The sequence below is a fragment of the Mesoplodon mirus genome, assembly GCF_964341445.2.
Source record: "Mesoplodon mirus genome assembly, chromosome: 5".
In the NCBI taxonomy this organism is placed as follows: domain Eukaryota; kingdom Metazoa; phylum Chordata; class Mammalia; order Artiodactyla; family Ziphiidae; genus Mesoplodon; species Mesoplodon mirus.
This window is the reverse complement of record NC_138980.1, coordinates 77,922,144-77,947,243: the sequence shown is the minus strand read 5'-3', so window position 1 is coordinate 77,947,243 and position 25,100 is coordinate 77,922,144. Positions and strand designations below refer to the sequence as shown.

General features: G+C 38.1%; 1 protein-coding gene across 1 annotated transcript in view; it reads right to left on the bottom strand.

Moving 5' to 3' along the window:
• Nucleotides 1–4,507: 4,507 nt before the first annotated feature.
• FBN2 (fibrillin 2) overlaps nucleotides 4,508–25,100 on the bottom strand; it is a 228,716-nt gene continuing 208,123 nt past the window's right edge. Inside the window, exons 56-65 of the mRNA XM_082621174.1 lie at nucleotides 22,621–22,746; nucleotides 21,095–21,301; nucleotides 20,020–20,145; nucleotides 18,311–18,433; nucleotides 16,971–17,087; nucleotides 16,221–16,349; nucleotides 14,389–14,508; nucleotides 9,656–9,887; nucleotides 8,243–8,414; nucleotides 4,508–6,393 (exon numbers count right to left, since the gene is read on the bottom strand). Of these exons, the coding sequence (XP_082477300.1) occupies nucleotides 6,019–6,393; nucleotides 8,243–8,414; nucleotides 9,656–9,887; nucleotides 14,389–14,508; nucleotides 16,221–16,349; nucleotides 16,971–17,087; nucleotides 18,311–18,433; nucleotides 20,020–20,145; nucleotides 21,095–21,301; nucleotides 22,621–22,746 (1,727 nt within the window). The 3' untranslated portion in view covers nucleotides 4,508–6,018. The remainder of the gene's footprint in view (nucleotides 6,394–8,242; nucleotides 8,415–9,655; nucleotides 9,888–14,388; nucleotides 14,509–16,220; nucleotides 16,350–16,970; nucleotides 17,088–18,310; nucleotides 18,434–20,019; nucleotides 20,146–21,094; nucleotides 21,302–22,620; nucleotides 22,747–25,100) is intronic.

Sequence of the window (25,100 nt, the reverse complement as noted above, 5' to 3'; positions counted from 1 at the left end):
TCAAGAAAGTCCTCCAGAGAGAAGGTAAGATACCTCCAGAGTGACCCCCAGAAATCTGTCCAGATGATGTCCAGTGAAATCATTACTGTGAAACCACCCATTCCTTGGACGAGGCCCAGCTCCCCAGGTGGTCCGTGGTGTTCTGTGGCCATCCACTACTACCCAAGACAGTAGATCTTATGGAGAGTCTTAGAATCCTCTCCCTTCTTTCATTTACTCATTGACTATTTTCTGGCCTTGGCTCTGTGAATTACCAGAATGACTAAGGTACAGATTCATCTCACATTGAGTTCCTAGGTGCTGATACATGACCATGGGTCTTAGACTCTGCCTCAGGCCTTACCTTCATGAATGCACAGGCCCGAGGCTCTAATTTCATCCCTGCATGAATGGGTTCCCTCAGTACAGGGGTGCTGGGGTGTGGAAGGAAGGCGGTAAACGCAGGAGCAGAAACCTAGGAGCTTGAGCAGGCCAAGGGGCTGCTTTTTTGACATGTTTCTCAGGAATTGGCCATTCACAGCCTTCACTGCTATTTCATTAATGGAACTCACACATGTAGCAGGAGTCATCTGGGGAAGGCTAGTAGTTCTCACTTTCCCTATGGTTTGCTCTCAAAATCGTGTAAAGCGTTTTCCTGTTTTCCTTTGCAAAATGTCTACACTACATCCTGACATTTCATCTGCAGCCCTTATGGGGGTGACTAATATGAGCTGTTGGTTCTTGGCTCTTTCAAAAGTAAGCCAGCTTAATCTAGTAATATCTTTCTTAGGCTCACAGGAAAAGGAAAAGAATGACAATTAAGCAACACAAGCAACTAGTGTGCTTTCCTTAAGTGTTCTTACTGAAACAAAAGTGTATGTGTTTTTTTTTTTTTAATGTTTTGAAGGTCTGGTTTAAATAAAACATTTAACCCTTTGAAAGTCAGAGCTCTAGTGTGCTTTTAAAGCAGTGTGTGGTTTAGGTGGGGTCTACTCTGTAGCAGCTAGTATCTTGGCATTCTAGTGTGTATACAAACCTCTGGTCTAGAGGAGTGGGTGCAGTTACACAGAGGGTGGGGTGGACAAAACAAAAAGCAGTGCTTGAATCGTGCTTGGAAAACATTTTTGGATTCAATGTGTGCCAAAACCATGGGAACTGGCCTATATCCTCAGGGTTTAAAAGAGATCCAAGTAGGCTGACCATGTAGTGGAAGTATGAATACAGACTACAACCGTGCAGCCAGGGTTCTGGTCTCACCTGGGTGGAAACTAGCAGTACAGTTAGCTCGGTTACGACTCTGGGCCTCAGTTTCCTCACATGTACATATGAGTAGGTTTCCAAAGGCCTCTGTAGCTCTGACTTTCCATGGCACTACATCATTCTAAAAACGATTATTAGATGTCTGTGTTCTCCTTCAGGTTTGGTTTCCTAGGCATCTGTAGATAGGAGGGCTCTGGCTGTGTTGGTGGCCTGAACTTCCAGGGCTGTAGCTGGTGACTCCAGTAAGTGAAGAGCACAGTGGAGACTGTAAACTCTCATGACCACACCAGGACTTCTCCCTAGAGGTACAGACCACTTAGGGGACACGTCCTGGATGCTAGTTATCCCATACAGTTCAGTGGGAAGGTTGTAATTTCAGGGCCACACTTGGGAAGGAGTTTTATGTGAATATGGAGGTGAGCATATTGTGGCTGTAGGCACGGTGGGAGGAGGAAGAGGAAGAAGAACAGCTGACGGTTACTTCGTGCTTGCTGTGTGCTCAGCCCTCCGCTGACTGCGCTGCCTGGACCATCTCACTCTGTTTTCTCAGCCACACTGCAGGGAAGCATCATCCTAGGAAAGAAACCAAGGTTCAGGGACATCGTGTAGCTTGTTGGATTGAGTCCTTCCTTTTAACTCCTCTTTCATTTACAACTAATTGGACATGAATAAAAGTGCCTTGCACATCACACCAGGACACCCAGGAGGCTTCTACCCACCCGTCCGTCCAAAAGTAGGGCAGATAGGATCTCAGAGGGGACAGCATATCCAAGGGAGTTGGTGAGCTTGTCCTATCTCCCACTTGCTAAACTCAGGCCGGCCTGGTCTGAAGATCTCTTTCTTTTACCTGCAAAGTGATACTGTCTCAGTGGCTGAAATGCTGAATTTAGTGAGCTGCTCATTGTGTTTCAGGACTCTCGCTCTGTACATCAAATGGATCTTCACAGAGAACTAAGGTCAGAAACACGTACTTCTTATTAAGCAAGAAAACCATGGCTTTGTATTTATTTGAGAAAGCTATCATGCTAAAAAAAATAAAATAAAATAGAACCATAAGCTAGATATCAAAGGCAGGCTTGGCTGAGATTGCAAAACAGCTGTCACCTTCACTTCCTGTGGGGTGTTAATGAATCACCATCTTTCCTGTCTCTTTAGAAGTAATGATTCCTAAAGTTTCCCCTTTATTTTTTTAAAAAACATGGGCTATATTTAACCTTTCCCAATGGATTTGCCTTTGTCTTTAAACAGTTTCCAGTAATCCCCTCAAGGCCCCAAAGATGTGTGATTTAGACTCTTTCCAAAGTCTTCGGAGCATGAAAGAAAGTGGCTGTTTGAATAAATTATGTACTTTCATTCTCTTGTGGACTATTGTAAATTAGAAGTTCAAATGAGCCACAAGCAGCATGGAAAGAAGTGAACAGAATTGATTCTTTCAAAGAGAAGGGAAATTTTCAGATTTCCAGCCTATTCTTGAGAAACATGAATATTTCTGAACTACTTATCTATCGAACCATGTGAAATTACCATTTTGTAAGTCAAACATGGCCAAATATTGGCAATTCCTCATGGTTCAATTTAACATATGAATTGACTCATTTCCCTTGAAGCATTAAGGATATGAACCAAAAGGTCTGTAGGTCTCAAACTGATGTTCTGTAAATTTTAGTTGTGTTCCCCACCTTCTACCATAAGCATTTATTCTTGAACCAAGAAGGCAAAACAAAACCTTAGAAGGGACAGATCTATGAATTATCCTGTTTGATATTGTTAGATAATGAAATAGGGCAGATGTTAGAATTTACAGTAAAATCCTTATATATTACCTTAAATTATTTTCAATGTTCATGTGCAAATGTAACCAACATTCACCTACCACAAATAAGGAACAAAATAAAAAGTACTAAACTGGTCTAAATTTTTAAAAGCTCCAAATCTAAATGCTAGTGGAAAAGGAATTCATGTCAGCTGAAGGCCAAATTATTGCTTATTATTTTACTATTACATGTACCTGCTGGACTTGGTTTATATGTCTGGGCTTACATTATTAATTTAGTCTTGTGTGAAGTTTTCTGTAACTTAGCCAAGGTAATTTCTGAGGGGACAGTTAATGAGAAAGACCAAATGGTACAGGATATATCATTAGCATTTAGTTACCAGAGAGGCACAAACTAATCACAGCTGTGTCAGTGCTCACAATAACAGAGTTGCAATAAAGCTCTCAGACGTGCCCAAAACAGTTCTTCTTGGAAGGAGCATCTTGAAGTAGTCATTTCCTTCTAGTACATTCTTCTGTGTAAAGCACCTAATGATTTTTTTTTTTTCTCTTCTGTGTAAAGCACCTAATGGTGTGGATTCTCGAACTTCCTCCAGAGCAGGTTAAAGCTAAACTAAGAGTGCTGTTGCTCAACATTCAGTCAAATTTGGTTCCAGGTAATTTCATATTACAGCACTCACGCTGTACCAGTAACAGATGCCAGATGAAACTGAAGACGCATGTTAAGTTTTAAAGGATGCCTCAAGGCAAATACTTCCCTTATTCCATGCAGCTAATTTCTGGTTGGCTAAGAACAGCATTAAGATCAGTCATAATATTTCCTTGTTTTCTTATTCCTTGGATGAAAAATTTCAGCACACATATTCTCAAACTTTGTATGGAATTAACTTCAGAGACGTGTCTATTCTCATTTCAGCTGTGTATCAGAAGAGTCTCTGTTAAACGATTTCTCCTATCTATACACTTGTCCTGTGAGGACAGTGTACAACACTGCAAGAGACAGGAAGCTCTCTTCCTGTTATTTTTGGTGAAGGTGCCATTTGGCCTGGGGTATGCCTGCTGCATACTTTTGCCTAAAATCTCAAGTTCAGGAAAACCCTAAGAAGGAAGACTCTTTAAGAGAATGTTTCACTTCCTCACAGGTGTTTTAGGGTGCTTTAACACAATGGCACCCAAACCACAGGTGAGGATGAAGTGAAGAGATTCTGAGGTCTCTAGGAAGATGGGTCCTTGGAGGCTTAGAGTCTGCACAGAAGTGAACAACCAACTGCCTTGACTATGTCCTTCAATTTGAATATGACCTTACATTATAATTGTCAGTTGAACACTCCTGCCTACTTTTTGTCACAGACTTGACAGCAGTCGCTTGTTTTCTTGTAAATGTGCCTGGCTTTCCTTCTGGTACTTTCATACAGGTCCCTGTAAGCAAAGCCCCCAGCCCCTCCCACAAACAAAACAGGGGTTGTAGTCCCATAAGACTCTCAGTCGGAAAGCTACCCCAAAATAAGCTTTATTGCAAGAAAAGTGTCATATTTGATACACAGACCTACGAAAACAAACAAAACCAAAAGCCATAAGTTTTTCCTCATAAACACTTGATTACAAATTTACACTGTTTGTTTTTTTAGTTATTAGAAAACAAAACAAAGTCCCAAACTGGATCTAACTGGTGACTAATCTTTGGTCAGCACAGGTGTGAGAGGAACAACCCAGAGCCTGCATGTGCTTTGGCCATTTCACATATGAGGTTTGGTCACTGGTCCAGGGACAGGTTCTTGGGTTGAGAAGAACGCGGGGACGTACTCTTATTAGCACATCCTGGTACAATATCTTTTTAAATGACTAAAGCAAACTAAACATCAATTCATTGTACAAACATCTTTCATACACATTAGGCTATGATAAAACGAGACATATGGTGTATAACTACAGTATTAATGAAAATTCTAAAAAAATTGGATTTAAAAAAAAACAACATATATTCCTTGGCTGTACTGCATGATTTGTTTGCACATATGGCAATCCTGAAATAGCTTGAACATAATAAATGCACCATTAATCTAAGACAGCACCAAACACTACAGAACGCCAGGTGTTCCTTTCCGAAGGAACAGCAGTTCTTCAGCTGCCTACAGTACCACAAGTATGCAGCATGCCCTGGGTAAGAATGAGGTGTTGTGGGTAGCACATGTGCTTCCTTGAGGTTATGAGAAGGAAATACAGTACGGTTTGGCCTGCAACGCTACTGGTCTCACAAGCAGTCAAGGTATTTTGCTACAGTGGTTGTGCTTCATCTTCTGTTGCCTGGTGTGTCTGGTGATGTGAAATATCATCACAATGAGCTGCTCTGGCTTTGATCTCCTTTATAAAGGATCTAATGACACATTGATTACACTGCCCGTTCAGCTCTGTGAGGCTTCCTTTAAAATAATCAGATGTGTACCAGTTGGATGACTGGCAGAAAACCAACGGAAACACCTCTTGAATCTACAGAATTTTTTAAAAAGCACCTCTAAAAGAAATAGCTCAAATTTATAAATCTAAAGAAAAACAAGTGAGTTTCCCTTTTTGTTTACATAGTTTGTTCATTTCTCCATATATTACTGCATTAAAAATAAATAAACATCTATATTTTTTTAATTAGCAACTATAGCAAAATACCCAAAGTGTTACAGACTGCTAACAGGAAAAAAAAAGCTCACATTATTTTTGTGCATTTAGTGCCATATGCTGATCTCTTGAATATTTAGGTTTTTTTTTTAATATATTTTAAAGTGAAGTTATATAGAAAATACAGTAACCACGGTTGCCTCTGTACTCAAATCTTTGGCCATACCAGAGTCTAATTATCACTCCCTGTGAGGGTCAACATTCTAAAGTCTGAGACAGGGAGGAAAGAAATAAAAGTCTTTTTTTTTCCTCTTTAAAATTAGTCATTGATTTCTCAGAGGCTTCTGAAGGCTGGCTGTGCAGGGATTTGAGCCTGGAACCAAGTCTGCAAGGGGTTAATAGAGTTGAATCTGCAGCCTCATTCTGAGAGCCTCCCCGAGCTCCCCTAGGAGGTAGTTGTCCTCATTGCTGTCTTCCAGTTTCTTAAGCTCCTTTTTCTTGTAGAGAGGGATGCTAGTGACTTCCAGTGTGTATGTGCCAGGCACGAGCTTCCTCTTGGCCGTGTGCAAGTAGCTGAGCCCATTCCTTTGGTGGATGCGGAAGATACCATCGTCATTCCCTTGGGAGATGACATAGCGGATGTGGTTGTTGAGTGGCTCAATGGCGGGCATGAGTTCTAGGATGTGCTCCTTAGAGCCAAGGCCGGAAAGGTTGAACTTCATTTTCACGGGGCTGTCCATGTCGACACTCTCCAGGCTGATCTGTTCAACCTGGAGAAAGAGCAGGAAACGATGTGGGAAGAGCTTCGACAGCACAGGTAGATGACTCGAAAGGAGCCTGTTGTCGGGGTGCAGCCACAAGGACGATGTATCTCTGCCCCTCTGCACTCTGCTTGTAACTTACTGTCGGCTGGGAGAAAAGGTCAGTTCCACAGAGTATGCCCTGTAAATCTTTATGACTTCTCACTCAGCCTTATCCAGGTAAAGTTACAGGTCTGGGCCTATGGGGAGCACTCATATTTCAAGTTTTTTTTGTTGAGTTTATGGAATATCATGCTTATTAATAATAAACAAGATATAGTTTAGGAAATGACTGTAATTTTTTTTTTCTGGAGTTAAAATGAGAAGTGCAGCTGTTATCTTACAGCAGGGACTGTCCCCAGAGGGCTCTTCACTCTGAAGGCCCAGGTTGATTTTATGGTCACAAACCATGAGTGAGTGTTTTTGCTGGGAGCTGTTAGTGCAGAGGGAGGGACCTGCAGAGTCGTCAGGGCTCAGGTTTGAACCAGCTTTGGTAAAAAGCCAATGGAGCACGGCCCAAATGGACCAAGTCTCCCTCAGTCAGCGGTACGGGAGGTTTAGGAATACTATTTCAGTAAGACAGGCAAAAAAAAAAAAAAAAAAAATCAATGCATCGAGTGGGCGCCTGCCAAGAACTTGAGAAAAGTGGTGCAGAAGTGGCCCCATCAGGGTGCAGACAAAATCCTGTCCCCAGAACTACGATGGGAAGGTTTTATGAGCAGAATTTCTGGATTTGTAGTTTGGGATACTTGATGAATATCTCAGTTGCCATATTTAAATATCAGTTAGACACCTCCGTCTCTGCAAGGTAAATGTAATGCTGGCCTATTTATTATTATAAAATAGAACCAGAGACTTTCTGGATAGCAAAGCCTATCTAGTCTTACAAATAAGGTTCTGAGGCCCAGAAAACTGAAACAAATTGCCCAATTCACACGGCCAGTGAGTTGAAGACTACATTTTTTGATGGGAAATTCTGCAGTAACACTAACTGACAAGGATGGTACTCTCCCTGATGTCTGGGGGAAAACATCTCCAGATACCGGGTACTGTTCAGAGAACATGTAGGATGCTTATGCCAGGCACCATTCCAGGAGCTTCACAGTAATCACTCAATCTTCTTGTCAGCCTTCAGAGGTAATTATTTTTATTCCCATTTCACAGGTGAAGAAATTGAGGTAGAGAGAGGTTAAGTAAAATGGCCCAGGTAACATGGGTAGTAAGTAGGGAGGATCAGGGAACATATTCAAAATCATGAAGTCTGTGGCCCGCCCCTTTAACCACTCTGCTAACTACTATGAACAGCAAAGACATAGCAGCAGCAGGCAATTCAGATCTTCAGCTCCTTACAAAATATAAGTTAGGTGGAGATAAACTCTTTATGGGAGGAACACCTGTCTTATAAATATTACAATATAAGACCTAGTTGGCTTACTTACTGAAAATTAAAATCAGCCCAGTGTACTACATATGTACACAACAGAATTGGACAGATTCAAAATAATTTTGGTTTTTGAATCATTTCAAAATAGTTATTTCCTAGAAGGACATATTATTGCCTTCTGGCACAAATCAAAAAATGAAAACATATGATCTGAAACTGTGAATCTTAAAGTCCCCCAGTCCTTGTGTTTTGAGCTAAAAATGCCTCTAATTTTAATTTACTTGTCTCTGCCATAGTGTGTCCATGAATTTAGCCAATAAATTTCATGACAGTTTTAGCTTCACTGAGGCTGAAACCTACATAAAAGTTTACTGCAAAATATACGTGACTCCATATGGATAAAATCTGGTGACAAAACAAAGAGAGGTTACTCACAGCAGTGGGTTTGGGTTCATAAACACTTCTCTTCTGTCTGCTGTCTTTCTTAGAGTAGCCGTTGATTTTGCACTCATAGCATGCTTCCGGGGACAGAGCATTCTCTTCATCCACTTCTGCATCCATTGACAGGTACTGCCCTTTGTTAAATCCCATTCCTGAGACACAGTGGCTATTTGCAATAGGATGCAAGGTGATGTTAGACTTCATTATAATGTTGACTACTGTTTTCCAGAGGTAGAGCAGAGATTTTTCCAAAATAAGAAACCCACAAAGCAAACCCTAAGATCATAAATATAAAAACCTAATAGTCTTGGTAACTCTCTTCTTCAACACTTAATACGTGAGATTCTCCTTTATTTTGAACAGCAAAATTCTTCTAAGAGTGAGCCCCAAGTTCCCCCAATTTTCTATCCTAATTAGACTGAAGCACTATGTGTAGTTAAATCAAGAAAATAAAAGCAAAGTATGAATTTCCAAAGAGAGTGCCAGAAGTTCTTTTGATTCAAAAGCCTGAAGCCTATGTTTGCTGCTCACAACAAAGCTCTCTGCTTTACCAACTGAGATTTCTGAACTCCAATCCTGGTTAGTGAAAGACTCAGCCAGTTGGCTCTAAATGACCCTTGTCTACACCAAGACTTTTGTTTCAAGCATTATTATGTACCCACAGTGGACATACTAGTCCACGACCCTCAGTGTCTGACTCACACACTGCTCCTTCTGAGGAGGGTGACCCTGACTGACTCCTAAACTCTTATCTTCTATGCTGCCGAGCACTGACTTCCTTGAAGGAAGGATGCAGGTGGCCAGCACCTCATCTGCAGCTGATAGGACTTGAGACAGCCGCACTTGGGAAAATGCGACTAGCTGGAGGGAACCCAGCCTTGTGGAGACAGTGTCACCCCAACCAGGCGCATCCTCTCTGTGCAACAAAAAACCAGATGAGCAAAGAGAGGAACAACTCCTTCCTCAGGGAGCATGCAGCTAGCACCTGCCAAAATTCACAGAAGAATCTGGGGTGAAGCCATTTCCATTTGTACTTCTTAACTCAGGTGTCTCTGACAACACATGAGCCATAGCATTTTTAGACAACTGCTTGTCTCTGGCCTTGAGGGATCCAATTGAATCCACTCAGGCCATTTTAAGAGGCAAGAGAATGATACCTGTACACATGTTCGAGTCTTATGCTCACCACAAAGGAGGTAATCCACATGCCTTCTTCTATGTGCTTCTTCTTCCATGTGCTTCCTCACATTCCCTAAGTGCCCTGATCAATGCTTTTCCCTTGTGGGCTTTTAATCACTGTGCACTCCCCTCCTGAGTGCCGGGCGGCCAGGCGGCCTGAACACAGGGAGGGCAGCCTGAGCTGGACCACACTAGCCTTCCTGTGTGCGGGGAGGTGGAGGGCCTTACCCCTGTCCCACTCTGTAGTAGCCAGGTGGGCAGCCGCAGAGGTAGCCCCCTTCCGTGTTGGAGCAGCCGTAATTGCACGGGTTCTTGGAAGACGAGCACTCGTTCACGTCGTGGCAGGCACTGGAGAACTGGTCGAAGGAGAACCCAGAGGGGCAGGCGCACTTGTAGCTCCCCAGGGTGTTGTAGCAGGAAGCAGAGCCACAGGCATTTGGATTGGAGCACTCATTCTCATCTATGAACATAAAGCAAGAGACTCTTACAAGGGGTAGGGGCAGTGGGGCAAAGAAGAGCCTGAGTTTCAAAGTACCTATGATTTTACAGGGGAGATAGCTCTAGAACCGTATTTTTAAAATGTTTACCCTCATGGTCGATTTGCAAAGCCTATGAAATTTAAAAAAACACAACAAGACCCAACAAATCTCCCTAAATTATGACTTAAACAGAACCTTGCCCCGCCCTTTTATATTCTGTTTGTACTAGGTTTTTCTGAATACCCTGGCAGCCTCTGGGGACAGATATTTGCAGGTTGACTACTGAAGAACTCTTCTATTCTCTTATCAGAAGGTTACTTCAAAAGCCTATACTTCAGACAGATTCACAGAGACAGAAAGCAGATTACTAGTTGCCAGGAGTTGCGGGGAGGGAGAAATGGAGAATGACTTCTAATGGGTATGGGGTTTCTTTCTGGGGGAATGAAGATGTTGTGGTGTTGACGTTTGCACACTGCTGTGAGAATATACTAAAAACCACTGAACTGTACATTTTAAAAGGTGAATTTTATGGTATGTGAATTAGATGTCAACATTTTAAAAGCTTCTATTTATATCTATATTTTTATCCATTCTCCCAGAAATTCCCAAAGCCTTCACTATATATGGAAAGAAAAACAGATAAAAAATTTAAATACCTTAAATGAAAATAACTGAAATAAACATTATTTAATTGAACCTTCTGAACCAATAACCTTGTACACTTTTAACACTTGAGAATGCATCAAGTGCAGACTTTGCCTTCTGACATGGGTTTGCACCAAGCCATCAGCTGACATAGGTTTTACTAGTTTAATGACTCACGTTATACCATAAATGGCTGACAGCAAGATAATTACAGGTTGATACTTTCAGCTGCTCTTATCATTTTTACAAATTCAAAGCTTGACTGTGCTTTTAACTTTGGAGACGATAATTTTGCTCTTAACTATCTGGTTGATACCTATTTTGTGGCTTGACCCCTGTGGGCTTTACTATAATCCAAATGTCACCCTGGGTACCAGTCACATTTGGTCCGTGGAATTCTTTCAAATTCTCATGACTGCACTGGAGCATAGTGTGTCTGTTTACCTAATACCTGACAAGTCTATGTTTCAGCCCATGTGGGGAAACAGGCCCATTTGCAATTAGGTGTACCCTTGGGACACAGCAGCTACAGGGAAGTGCTTATCTGCAGGAGCTCAGTGAGATTACGGAAGATGCAGATACAGTCTCAGTGAAGAGGCCTCTCACACAGGAAATTAAACTTCATTAACTACGTTACAGAGGTTATTGAGAGGGCCGATGTTATTAGGCACATTTCTGTATCGTGATTATAGTTTCAGAATTAAACCAAACTGCCAAATGTAGAATTCTTAATTACTGGATATGAAATGTGCTATGATTGCCTAATATGTACAAATTCTTAGCCTTCATTTCATGGGGAGAAAGTATATGAATAAATTCTTAATAACCAGGCTACCTATGACATAAATATAACTATTTTATTTCTACATACGAAAGACTTGGAATTCTGCCTCAACGGCTCATCTGCTTTTATAATTAAATCTGACAGTTATATGTGGTATTTCTCTCCTAATGGAGAATGCGAGTTAGGTTATAGTTTAACAAAATGATCCTGCTATGAATATAGTATTCGACACTGTGTTAGGTAGAAAAATTACCAGGCAAAACCAATTAGTTGAATAAATTGCTTTTAAACATACCACTGACAAGAACATTTTTAAATAGGTAAAATTTTTGGAAGCACCAGGATAGACTTCACATTTATATGCTATAATCGTACATCACAGCATAATTCTATAGGCTTAGGTAATCTGACTTTGAAAATATGTTCCTGTTTGAGACCTACTTTGAGCTGACTCAAGCCTCGCTAAACCATGTTCAAGTTATTTTGAAAAGGACATACAAGGAACTAGAAGTTGCTGACACCACATAACCCAAAGCTTCATATACTAAGAAGTAATCATATGCAAATGTTAATAATATTCCCTTATTTTCAATTTGGAATAATCATCATGCTTGCATATATTTGAGAATGTTACCTAAATCTGTACAGTCCACGTACCAGAATGTTATAAATGTTCTGTGGTAACTGGCTGGAAACTTCTGAAAGTATTCATTTGAATTAAAAAATTTTTTTCATTATTAACACTTACAAGAACTATCATTTTTCTTAAATTGGTAGTAGTATTAACAACGTTGTAGGTTTACAATTTAATATTACTTAAGTTATCTGATGCACTAACATTTTTGTCTTTTTACAAGGGACCCCACTTAAATCTATCTGAAATACTTCATACTATATTCCCCCTCAATCATATGAATAACTGAAGATATTTCATACCTATAAAACGATTTGTGGCCTTTCGTTTTGCATTTTGTTAGAATGCTTGTTATTTTGCTAACTTGTTGCTTTTATTAGTTCCCAATGGGTTGTTTAATTCTCTTACTGCCATATATTTGAGTTAAAATTCCAACTGTGTTCTGTGGGTTCAAGGCAAGAAAGTCAGCAGTTTTATTAGAGACCAGCTGGACTGCTCAACCCTGCACAGAAGAATCTCGAATCTTTCAAATTAAACCCCTGCTTCATCTTACTTACCAGGGGCCTGCTGCTTACAGAGGCCCATTTTAGCAGAGCAAGCTAACAAATTAATTCTTGCAGTTGGGGATATCTGCTTATGTATCTTTAGCTTTGAACTCATCTTTGAAACCACTTATCCCTCTGCCCATGGGGGTCTCTCCTGACTCGAAGGCACACTGGCCTCTGGCTGGACTCCAGCGTGAGCTGCTTTGGGGTGACTGCCTTGCCTGAGTGCCTATTCCAAGGATCCCAGCAAGAAGAACTGGGATACATCACATAGCCCTGACTTTAAGTCAGACCAAATTCAGTGAAAACCTGTGTGGCTATTTTCGCACTAAATGCTTACAGACAGAAACTCCAGGAAACTTAAAAACTTAGAAATTGAGTTGATACTCCATACACGTTCCTATTTCCACTTATGATCACTTTAAAAACAAGAATTTTAGTTAAGCTGACGTGTGTGAAATATTAGAGGATCATTCTTTTGCTTTAAGTTCTGTAGAATTAACCAAGAAGCCCGTGGTGTTAACCAAATAGAGGGTTGGGCCTCATATTTTATAAACAACACAATAAAATCTGTTTTAATAGCTATCTAAAAAAGTACCATTCCCTATGTTCTGAAGAGTGTGCCTACACTTTATCTCTGTTTATGAATCAGTAAATCAGGGCATTAACAACTTCTGTGACATTTTTTTTTCTATGAAGAGAAAAGAAGTAAACTAAACTTATGAAGTTATTTTGATTGACTGCCTAACTCATCATTTTGATAATCCTTTCAAACTCTGTCCTTAACTCCTAGATCATTAGTGGTTTTTGCATTTCCCCCACGAGTGTCTATTTGTGGTGTGGCTAAGCATCTGTCTTTAACCTGGCACAAGGCCACAGCAGACTTGCGATGACTTTCGGAGTTGCTTTCCCTCCTTTGAAATTTGTCTTGATTTTCTCAATTCACTAAACTGTCATTAGAAATTTCTTTTGAGAAGATCACCAAGGATAAAATCAGGTTAATTTATTTAGTGGATTGCTCACAGTAAAATATTTGAAATACACGTGGGGTAATTTAAATGACTACAGAGAAACAGGAAGTACCCCACTGTTTCTCAGCAGGACCACTGTTCTCCTTTCTGTTCTGCTGTGCCAGCATCTAATGTCACACTGTGTTGGATGGTGCCTCTATGAAGGGCATTCAAATGGAGCCAAGAAATTAGGCATATGCTAACTAAGTTAGCCAGCTATTCAAGTAGAGAGTAATGTTCTCTTTGATCAATCCCGCCTTAAAAGGAGAATTTCCATGACTCTATCAAGTGCAAGAAAGGGAGCTGCGTGCCTACAGATTTTATTTTATAAACACTTTTGTATGGAGTTTTCAATAGAATTTGCTGTAACTAGTACTTTTTCTACCTTAAAATCCTTTAGCCTCTTCATTAAATATGTGACTGGAGAGCACAGATGAATGGTGCTCATTAAGTTGATCTGAATCCCTTTAGATTTACATGAGGGGGATGGATGGGCAATCCTTCAACCCCAAATCAAAAGATACTAAATTACCGATAAAAACCCTCTGACCTTAGCATGTGAAGATGATGATTCTTGACACCATCTTCAGAAACTTAGAATTACACCTAGCAGAAAATTAAAATTATGAAAGCTCTAGTTGAGTTACCATTTAGGTACTTAACGTTTTTACTATGTATATTTTCAAATACACACATGTACAGAGACTAGTTTAATGGATCCCCATGCATCAGTCCTAAGTACTGGTTTTTAAGTTCTAGGGTTTAAAGTCTACACTGAAATGCCAGTCTTTATTGTTTGTTCTTTTTACTCAAAGATACTTTAACGTGAGAAAAGCAGATGCTGTGTAACAAGCGAGTGCTCACCGACACACTGATTCCACTGGTAATGCTGAATATATCCTTGAGGGCAGCCACACCTGTAGCCTCCCAGGATGTTCTGGCAGCCATGCTGGCACCTATGGTTTCCATCACATTCATCAACATCTGCAAAAACAATCCCGGCAAGATCTTTATGTAACCTTTCTTCTACTATTCTTAAATGAACTCCAAACACAGCCTGGGGTAACTATTATCACAGGAACAAACAAACAGGACATACTGAGGGGCTGTGATTTTTCCAAGTCACATGGTTATTAATCAGTGGTGGCGCAGAGAACAGTTCTGAGATAAGAAACCACATCATTCTTATGCTATCCACCAGCCATGCCACGTCAGTGCTCTAAATAACAACTTAATGTCAGCAAATCAACCATAGCAACCACAAATGTTGTGCATTTTGGATGGATTAACTACATACGGTATGATTTATTTGGTAAATGATATAAATATCTTTGCATTATATATTCCAGTAGGTTCAAAAGTGATTGACATATAAACCTCATTTTGGGGAAGATACAAGCACTACAGAAATACCTAAAAAGTATAATGGTTTGCACACAAAAAATTTTATTACCATTCAAGATTAATTAGATGCAAATTTAAAGTATTCTAAATATGTTATTTTTAGACACGATATAGTATTATGACACATATGGAATAATTTCTTTGTTCAGACATGCATACTCTTCTGGAATGACAACTGAGGCTTTGAAACCTACCCATAAAAAGTGAAATGAAATTGGCATGTCTGATGTATGCGTAACAAATTTATATGGATAATTAATAAATGATATCTTATGTGGATGGTTACAAGCCAAACCCACACATGGCAAGCAGCTGTATGTTTAGAATACCTTCAAAGTCTCAATGACTTCGAATACAAAATATTAAAATAGAAAATTTTTAAATTGAATTTTTCTTGGAAAATTAGATACATATAAAAGTCCTATAATTCTTAGAGTATATTAAAAAACTTTGAGTAATTCTTAGAGAATATTAACAATTTTGAATATATTTCTAGAATTCAAAATCATATATTTCTAAGAATAATTAATTAAAGGGTGACTAATATCAATAAAGACATAAATTACAATTGTATATAAAAATAGAAAGCGGATGTATATGCTCTCAGAACCTCCGGCATGAGCATTTTGTAAAAGCTACCAATCCTAGTACATTTGTCTCATACGCTAGCACTTGCAATGGAAATACTGAAGAACAATATAATATTTTATTGACCACAGGCAAATTCTTATTTTATTCCCACTTAAATGTTCCCTTGGACTTAATAGGAAATACCTATTGTGACAGAGACTTTATAGGAAATGCCCTTTGTAGAAAAGAGAGTGAATCAGGAGTCTCAGACCAAATAAAATCGCCATCAGTTTTCCCCAGAGCTTTCTGTACATTTTTTCGGTTCTCTATAATTCGTTCTTTGTCTTACACATAACATTTACACATTCAAGTATCATGGAACAGACATCCAATTTTTTTCTGGTATACTCATACACTACTGTAAACTAAATTAGGTACAGAATTCTTTTTCAGTTCAATTCTTTTGTAGATCAGTAATTAGGTAAACAGTTACTTTAGAAGCCAATTTGTACTCACAGAATTTTTGTTTCATCACATTAAGGTTTTCCTCTGCCCCCAAAATGATATATGAAAATTTATGAACAAAAAACTCAATTTCTGGGTTTTATTTTGTTAATTTTTTTTTCTTTTGAGATGATCTCAATTTCTTATTGAGTGGCTTGGAAGTTAAAAGAAAACAGTTTGCTCTATTAGAACAAGAATATTTGAGCAAATAAACTCACCTTCACAGTTCAGTCCCGTGGCATCAAGAGAGAACCCTCTTTGGCATTCGCAGCTGAAACTTCCAGGGGTGTTTTGACAGATTCCTTTTGCTCCACAAAGTGAAGGCTGAGACCCACATTCATTGTTGTCTAGCAAAGCACAAAGTGGGAGAGCATCAAGCTTCCCACTTATTATATGACTCAAATTTTACTACATGAAGTAAAAAGTGAAGTATGAAAGCCTAAGTTTCATGATGTGAAAACAGAATTTTAGGGAAATGTATACTATTATTCATGGTCATGTTAAAGGCAAAAATGGTCAGAAAAAATATATTTCAAGAGATTTGAAATTAGAGTATATTTTGGGTCAATTGAGGACATGGTTTTCGATAGTACAGACTGAAAGTCTCTTAACCTGTGTGTCTTCTAACATAAAAAAAAAAAAACAACCCAGCATGTTCATTAGCATGTTCTAAATTATAGTGAGCCTTTAATCATATTTTATCTGAACAAACATGGTTATATTTAGAATGCAATATAAAGGCATTGCCTGGAATACACCTGGTGTGCATGTGCTTGGACTATACAGGATTTTTTCCTTTGGATATTGTTCTAGTGAAAAAAAAATATTATTAACAACATTTTTAGACCACTAATTATGAGGGATTGGTTTTAATGTAAATACTGAGCCATTATTCTCCCATTTTTTAAGTACAGTTTTAGGCTTCTACTAAAAGTTTGCAAAATTTCCCTTTTGTAGTTTTGTCTTACCAATACAAGCAGTGTGATGCTGTGTGAAACCAGGTGGACATTTACAGGTAAAACCTCCCAAAGTATTGACACAGAGGAACTGGCAGTTGTGTTGTTTCGTTTGACATTCATCAAGGTCTGCAATGAAAGAGAAGCCTATGAAAATTGGAGCAAAGTTATCTGGCAAATCAGGAAGCCACCAGGAGTATTTTGTCTAGATTTCTGTTGGAAGCTTTGTAGATATCCATATGCATATGGCAAGGGGTTTCTTTTCACATACTTAAGCAGTATAAATATTATGGGCTACAATGATAGGATGGCTAAGGTGATACATACCACAAAGTTTTCTTAAAATAAAAAACTGAAAGGATGAATCATAATGGTCTTCGTGAACTGTTCTCAAAACTAATATCCAAAGGTTATAATTCTTGTATTTAATGCACAGTTTAGTACATGTCTGGTCACTTATTTCTATTAAAGAAGGGATTAAACAAAAATAAAACAGAATCTGAAAATTGATGAAGGTCTTAACACAAACACTGAGTCAGGTTCTCAGGATCCAAATGAAAACACCGTCATAAATACCAGAAGAAGCAAAAACACAGCATCTATAATTCTAGTCATAAATGGAACTAGTATTTGAACTATACTGACAGAAAACTCAAAATGTGATTTTGGTTGGATTGGAACTTTAAACAACGTGCAAAATTAAATTGACTCATAATGGTTCACTAAGTAGAGCCAAGAGAATAATATTGCTTCCTATTATTCTATTCTATTTGTTTTTTGGTATTTCTTGGAAATAAAACTTCATCTTCTTGAGAATAAACTGTATTTCGAAAATTTAATTAGACAGAAATTTCCTCAGTCCATTATTTTCATACCGATGAGGTTTACTATAAAATTGGACATATGAGTATAGTATTGAAACTCTTTTAATTATCTAATTTAGTTTGATAATTACTACTAATACTATGTAAGCAAAAATTTAAATTTACCTATTCATTTTCAATCTTCTGCAGTAAACGTGTAATAAAGATAGTTTAGAGAAATGAAATCTCAAGTAAGCAACAAAATAAATATCATTTTAGTTGTTCAATCTCTTCCTTCACTATAGCTTTCTGTATTATTTAATTTATTTTTCAGTTTGTGTGGTTTGCTGTAAGAAGCAAACCACTGTAACCCAGGTTTTAATTCTCTCTGCCTCCTGGCATGTGTCCTTTGGTAGAATTTTCTATGAATCATAAAATGGTCACTAGGAAGATGTGCTTTAGTGAAGGTGAGACACACAGTATTATCCCTGATTAGCTGACTTTGAATCTGAAAAAAGAGAGGGTCACAAACGCAGACTCTTCACTCACCTTTGCATGTCTTTCCATCCTCCTGTAGGACATAGCCCCGAGGACAGGAGCACTGGTAACTCCCCTCAGTGTTCTTGCAGATGAAGTTGCAGGGTTTTGGGGACTGTGAACATTCATCAAGATCTAAGCAAAAGTGATGTGAGGATTAAATTATTGGTTAGAAGGAAAAACCAGTCCCTTTCCTCCTTCCATATTCTCACTTCATCTTTTTCTTTTCTTCTTCAACTTAAAATGGAAAATAGAAACGAGGCACAGAACAATTTTCTCTAAAGTAATTTACTGGTTTACTCTGTCGAGCGTGTCTTGGGCAAATATTATAATATCCGGAACAACTGTCTGGGTTCAAAAAAATACACTAGATTTTTTTTAGATTGGTGCACTTTGGTTTACAGCTTGAGAATCATAAACTTAAAGGCTAGAGTTTCTTTCCTTTGACACGTGGATGTGGCAGAAATTCTCAAACTCTTAGCTGACACTCCCCTAAGAATCTTTTGGCATCACAGACTGTGCTGGAAGTCTTCCACTTCCCCCTTCAGATGCAGTCCTCAACTTGGTCCACCCCGTTTTCGGGCCCAGGAGGCTGAACTGCACAGACACCATTAGCAGGCTCTCCTGCCCTCTGTCTTCAGGCTGGTCCTTAATTCCTCAATTCCCTCCTCGCAAGATGGGATCAGAGGTCACAGATGTTCTCAAGGCAGGTCTCTGGGCAAAACTTCTTTCCTCTTCTAAGTTTCAATCTTTCCCTCTATCTTTGGCCCAGAGGTGGTACAGCCCCAGCACTCAGCATTATCCCTTGTAGTTTCTGCCCACTCTGCCCACACGTTTATATACTGTCTCTTTGTCAAAAACAAGTCTCCATAAACTGTCCTCATTTGAATATGCCACCTTCTTTCTGCTAGGACTCTGATAGCAAATCACCTCCATTTCCCCCATAAAACACATTGATTGATGCCCACAGAATGCTAAAAGCTCATGATTGATAGCCTAGTCTCTATCACTGTCTTGCCCAAACAAGTGAGTTGAATGTTTACTAAGATTTAGTTTGGTTTTTCTTAACCTTTTCATGCCAGGTATGCTTGTTATTAAAACAAGTTGATGAAATATGAAGGAGAAAAGTTTTTTTTTTCCTAATGAAAACTAAATGCTTTGGAAAGACTCAGAAAGGCAAGCTACGAACCCCCTCCAATTGTCATAGAATGGTGTCGATGAGACAATAAAATAAATTAGAAAAAGAGATTGTAAAAATGTAGAAGGTCTCTGTACTGAGACTGCTTTGCAACTGGAAATTTTAGATGATGCTTAATTGGTATATTTTATGCAAAAAAACCACAATGAGAAACAAGCAAAAAGCACTCTCTCCATATGCAAACACACAATTTCACAATCAAAAGTCCTATTCTTTCATTAAAAGAATGACAAACGTGCCTTTATACATTTTAAATTAAACATAAAATGTTGAAAATATATTTTTAATAATTTCTGTTTCCCTAATTGCACAGACTTTTTGATGAATTGAACAATTCTGTGTCTCACATTACTAGACAAGGCCTTGGACAACTCCTATGATATTAAGAACCACATTGCTAAAAGGAATGGCATTTTTTAACAAAATGTACATTCCAAAGCTCCATAATAAAGATACTCTGCTGACAGTAAATGACATGTAGGAAACCACCACCCAGATGCAGAGACACCTCGCCTCGCCTTACCCACACACGAGGTTCCACTGATGTCCGTGGTGTAGCCAACCTTGCAGAAGCACCGGAAGGAGCCCATGGTATTGATGCACTGACCATTGGTGCAGAGATTTGGCATAACTTTGCATTCATCAATATCTGTGCGCCAAAAACCCCAAGGCAAAAACAAATGTAATTTAATACAGATGCAAGAATAAAACTGGTTAGAAACTAAGAGAAATTAAGGAATTGACAGATCACTAAGAACCAACATTCATAATTGTGCTGGTGTAACTTTTCATCATTCAGTCCAGTGGCAACATGGAAGGGAGAGAAAAAAGAGAATCTGAAGTGATAGGAAGAGGTAAACAAAAGGAAGGCTATGTTGAAAGCCCCACTGAAGTCTACTCGTTCTGCAATCTAAGTATGAATTATTTTTTGGGAATCTAGAAAGCTACCCCTCTGAAGTTCAACTAATTTGGAATTTGTGATAGTATATCATGGATTGGCTTTAAATTCATACTTGTATTAGACTGAAGAAAGGGTTTCATTAGCAAAGTAATCAAGCACAGGGTCGAGAATCTGTACAGTAATAGAGGAAAATGATATTTTTAGGACATTAGTATACTGATTGTACCAAAAAAATGGAAACTACTAATCATTTATGAGACTTGCTGGTTCGTAAATATGTTGCAAACAGAATGAGTTCCTGCGTACACTCAAACAAATGTGTTACACACAAACAAACAAGCAACCTTTATTTAAATGAAGCAAGTATAGTTCAGGGGTTATACATGGCCTTTGGGGTTAGACAGATATGTTCCATTCCTTGGTCCATCCCTTAAAAAGGCTGTGATCTTGGGAAAATGATTTATCGTTTAAGCTTTGTGCTTCAGTTTCTATCTTTTAAAATAGGAATAATAATACATTCTGCCTTTTAGATTTGATATGAAGATTATACCTTTTAAAGTCTCTGAAGCATTAGCGAAAAGCATATACAACCACAACATACTCACACATATTTTAGCTATTATTTTACTTCCTTCAAATTAATCTGAATTAATGTTCACTGTGTTAATAATATGCATGAATTTCCTCAACTCCTTACCTCTTCCATCAGTGGTATATCCTGGGCCATGAGGACATATCTTTTTGTACTGGGCAGTTCCAGGAAGTGGGCAGAGCTCACACTGGTGACCCCAGCCTCGCCCCCCATCGCAGCAGCATTCTGACTTTGTGACAAGGTTACGGCTGCTGGATGCCATCTGACACATGGTCTGCAATACCTCTGCAAAGCAGAGTCCCTGTCGATTGTCTGAAATGACAGTGTAGTTAATAGGCATCAATGTCAAGGAACTGACATCTTGGTCTTCAAATTAAATAGGACAGTCAATGTTCTCCTTAGAAATACTTTCTTAAAAGCTAAATATTCTTTTAAGACAATGTTTAAGACACTGATTAGAAAGTTTTGTTGGAGATTAATTTCATGGAGTGCTCTTTCACTAAACACAGTTTATTAAATTTAATAATAAGTGAAACTATACTTAAGAAATAGATTTGGGATTTTTCTTTTTTTTTCATCTGCAGCTAAGTGATAGTAAACTACCATTCCTGTAGAATCCAGATAAAAGGAAAATCAAAGAAAATTACTTCCCTTTAAATAAGCAAATGAGCAACAGGATTTGTTTTTGAAAAGCAAATTCTAGACTATGTTATAATTTTGGTACATATTCAATCTAAGCTCCTGTATTTTAGACATCTAAAAGACTGCTCAAACATTGGATTAAGTAGTTTTTTTTTATTATAAATAAAGGGATTTCAATGATATAAGTAGGCAAAGAGATCTTTTATGTGGTTTTAAGAACCATCCTAATGAACTGTTAATAATATGAACAGAAAAGAACACTTTTTCTGTAGGTTATCTTTTCTATTTCCAGAAAGGTCTAGATTTAAGACAACAATAGCCAATTTCTTGACTAATAATTTCCTAGGATTTGAAGCAGATGACAGCATTTTGAGAACAATCTGATGTAGTTGAAATGTTCTATTTTTGCACCAAATCCAGTGATGAGTGCTGTTTCTCTGTTTGCCTTAAATTTTACTACTCCATACTTTTACACCTGCTCATAATTAACTAAAATGGTTTATGATGTATGCATGTTATCATTAAAATGTCTGAGACTTATATTTTCCAAAAGAAAATATTTTGTAAAACATTTTCCTGTACCATAAAATAAAAATCAACTTTCACTGAATTTTTGAAATGTGGCATATTCTTTAATATCATTAATATAGCAAAGCTTACCTTACATAGCAAATATTTTCTTTTGGAATTAAATCATCCCCTGATGTAAGTTTTACTAAAGTCACATTTTCCATAGAGCTTAATTAATCTTAATTTTGGAAAGACCATTTAAGATGGTTATTTACATTAAGCATAGATGTAGGTACAACACATACATATACAAATATGTCATTTTAATAGATATCTACCTTTAAGGAAGAGGTACGTGGATTACTCAGATTGGGGAATCTGTTTAGCAGACAAGGATACATATGTAGAACTCTTCTGTGATGATGTCACAAAACAGATGTTTTATTTACCAAGTAAAATATATTCGTTTATCAACTTACCAAGGCATTCAGTGCCTGAAGAGCTTGACTGAAAGCCTTCATTACACTCGCACCTATAGCTCCCAATAGTGTTAACGCAACGCCCATTTTCACAGATTCCTGGCTTGGTCCTGCATTCATTTTCATCTTTAGAAAAGCAAATAATGTGAATCATGAGTAGACTATAAAATTATAATTTACAAATTTATCTTCTAATGGGTTATACCATATTTAAAACTTCCTCACCAAAATATTAATATGATAGAATACTAATTTATTTTTAAATTTACCTCATCCTTCCAAGATGGGTTCTTTGTTAACAAGTGTTTTTTTCCCTTTCTTTCTTTTCCTCTTCCTCTTTTCAGGGAAGAGGTGATATTTGATAGACAATTAGAAAATTGGCCTCCAAAAGGGATTACTGACAAGGAGAGAAAGAACTTTGGGGAAGAGGATGCCAATTTATGTGATATGAGAGAGAGGCTGAGGGCAGGGGAGGGGGGTAGGTGTTAGGGAGAGCTGGAGAGTAGGGTAAAAGGGCACTTAGGCCACGGATAAAGGACAAGTTCCTAGACTGACTGAGTAAAATCACAGGAGCGGAGCAGTGTGTTAAGGGCGGCTAATGGAAGAAGGAATTTAGGCCGTACTGCTCTTTTGGTTGGTGATAAATAAATAAATATATTAGAGCCAAATTGTTTTATTAAAATCCCTATATACTTACTTATTGTGTTTATTTGATATTTTGTAAATTTTGTTTGAGGTATTTTTCAAATCAATGTTGTCAGAAGCATGAGAACTCATGACAATTAAATCCTTCTGATTAATTGCTCCTTTCATGTCTATACTTTTCAATCTTCAATCTGTTAATATTTATTTTGCATGTGCTTGCTTTTTATTAGCATTTTCCTTGAATATCTTGTCCTACCCCTTTATTTTCAATCTAGCTCACATTTTGATTTGGTACGTTTCTTGTAAAAAGCAATAAGCTGCATTGTAAAAGAATTTTTTAAAGTACATTTGCCTTTTAACAGAAATTTGAACTATTTCCAAACTGATATGTTTGGACTCTTGCCTGCCATTTTATATTATTTTATATTTACCATGCTATTGCCCCCTTCTCTCAATATTTCTTCTATCAGTCTAGTTTTCTCTGCCCTCCTCTCATCCCTAACTCATGTCTGGAAGTTGTAATCTTCTATTCTTCCAGTGGTAACCATGAAACAACTTCAACATATACTTTAATAAATATTTTTCTATTAATATCAAGAGGTATCTGTTTCAAAAGCTTCTGACCATAACGAGTACCTTGGTATGAGTTCTTTCTCTTCTCTCCCTGTGTCACCTGCCATGTTGATGTGGTCGAGAAATTTTGGGTTGTTATGCTTTTGTTTTTATGGACCACCAGCATCTATTTAAACCACATAATAAGGGTTACTGGTTTCTTGGCTTACCATTGCTTCATGTATACTACTACTTCCTCTTGAATTAACTTTAAAAAATATATTGGAATATAGTTTGGTAATCATTTCAGAGACGGTATGTGGGTGATAAATATTCTACAACACGTTTCTGACAATGTCATATTTTGTTTGCTTTATCACTAGATTGGATATAAAATTTTAGTTCAAAATTATTTTTCCTTAGAATGTTTTGAAAATACTGATGCTCCATTGTTTTCTTTTACCCAGTATTAAGGTTCATTTGTAGGAAATCTGGTTTTGCTCTCTTGGGAGCTTTAAGGATTTTCACTTGTTCTTATTGTTCTGAAACTCACTGTGATATTTCTTGTTAAAGATGTTTTTTTTTCTTTTAGGAAAATTATTGCATAAAGTTTAAAGTATATGCAAAAGTATTAAACTGAGTTATGGATTTAAAAAATTGTATAGTGTTTCTTATTTCTAGAATCTGAGGGTTCAAGGTCTACCTTCTTGATCTCATCCTGTCCCTAATGTTGATACCTTTATTTTGATTAGTATTTTAGTTGTCTGATTTGAATTACTTTTTTCAAGAGGGCTTTTGTTGGATATACTGAGTGAGTTCTGCCATGTTTGATGATATATAGTGCAGCTTTTATACTTGAAAGATAACTTGATGTATCTTAAAGTCTTGAATTACTTTTGCTTTCACACCTTTGGCACTGAGAATCCCTGAGAGAACTTGACAAAAAGAAATTACAATGGGGACTTCCTTGGTGACGCAGTGGTTAAGAATCCGCCTGTCAATGCAGGGAACATGGGTTCGATCCCTGGTCTGGGAAGATCCCACATGCCGTAGAGCAACTAAGCCTGTGCGTCACAACTACTGAAGCCCGCACGCTGCAACTACTGAGCCCACATGCTTCAACTACTGAAGCCTGTGTGCCTCGAGCCCGTGCTTTGCAACAGAGAAGCCACCGCAATGAGAAGCCTGTGCACTGCAACGAAGAGTAGCTCCCACTGGCTGCAACTAGAGAAAGCTCGCACGCAGCAACAAAGACCCAACACAACCAAAAAAAAAAAAAAAGA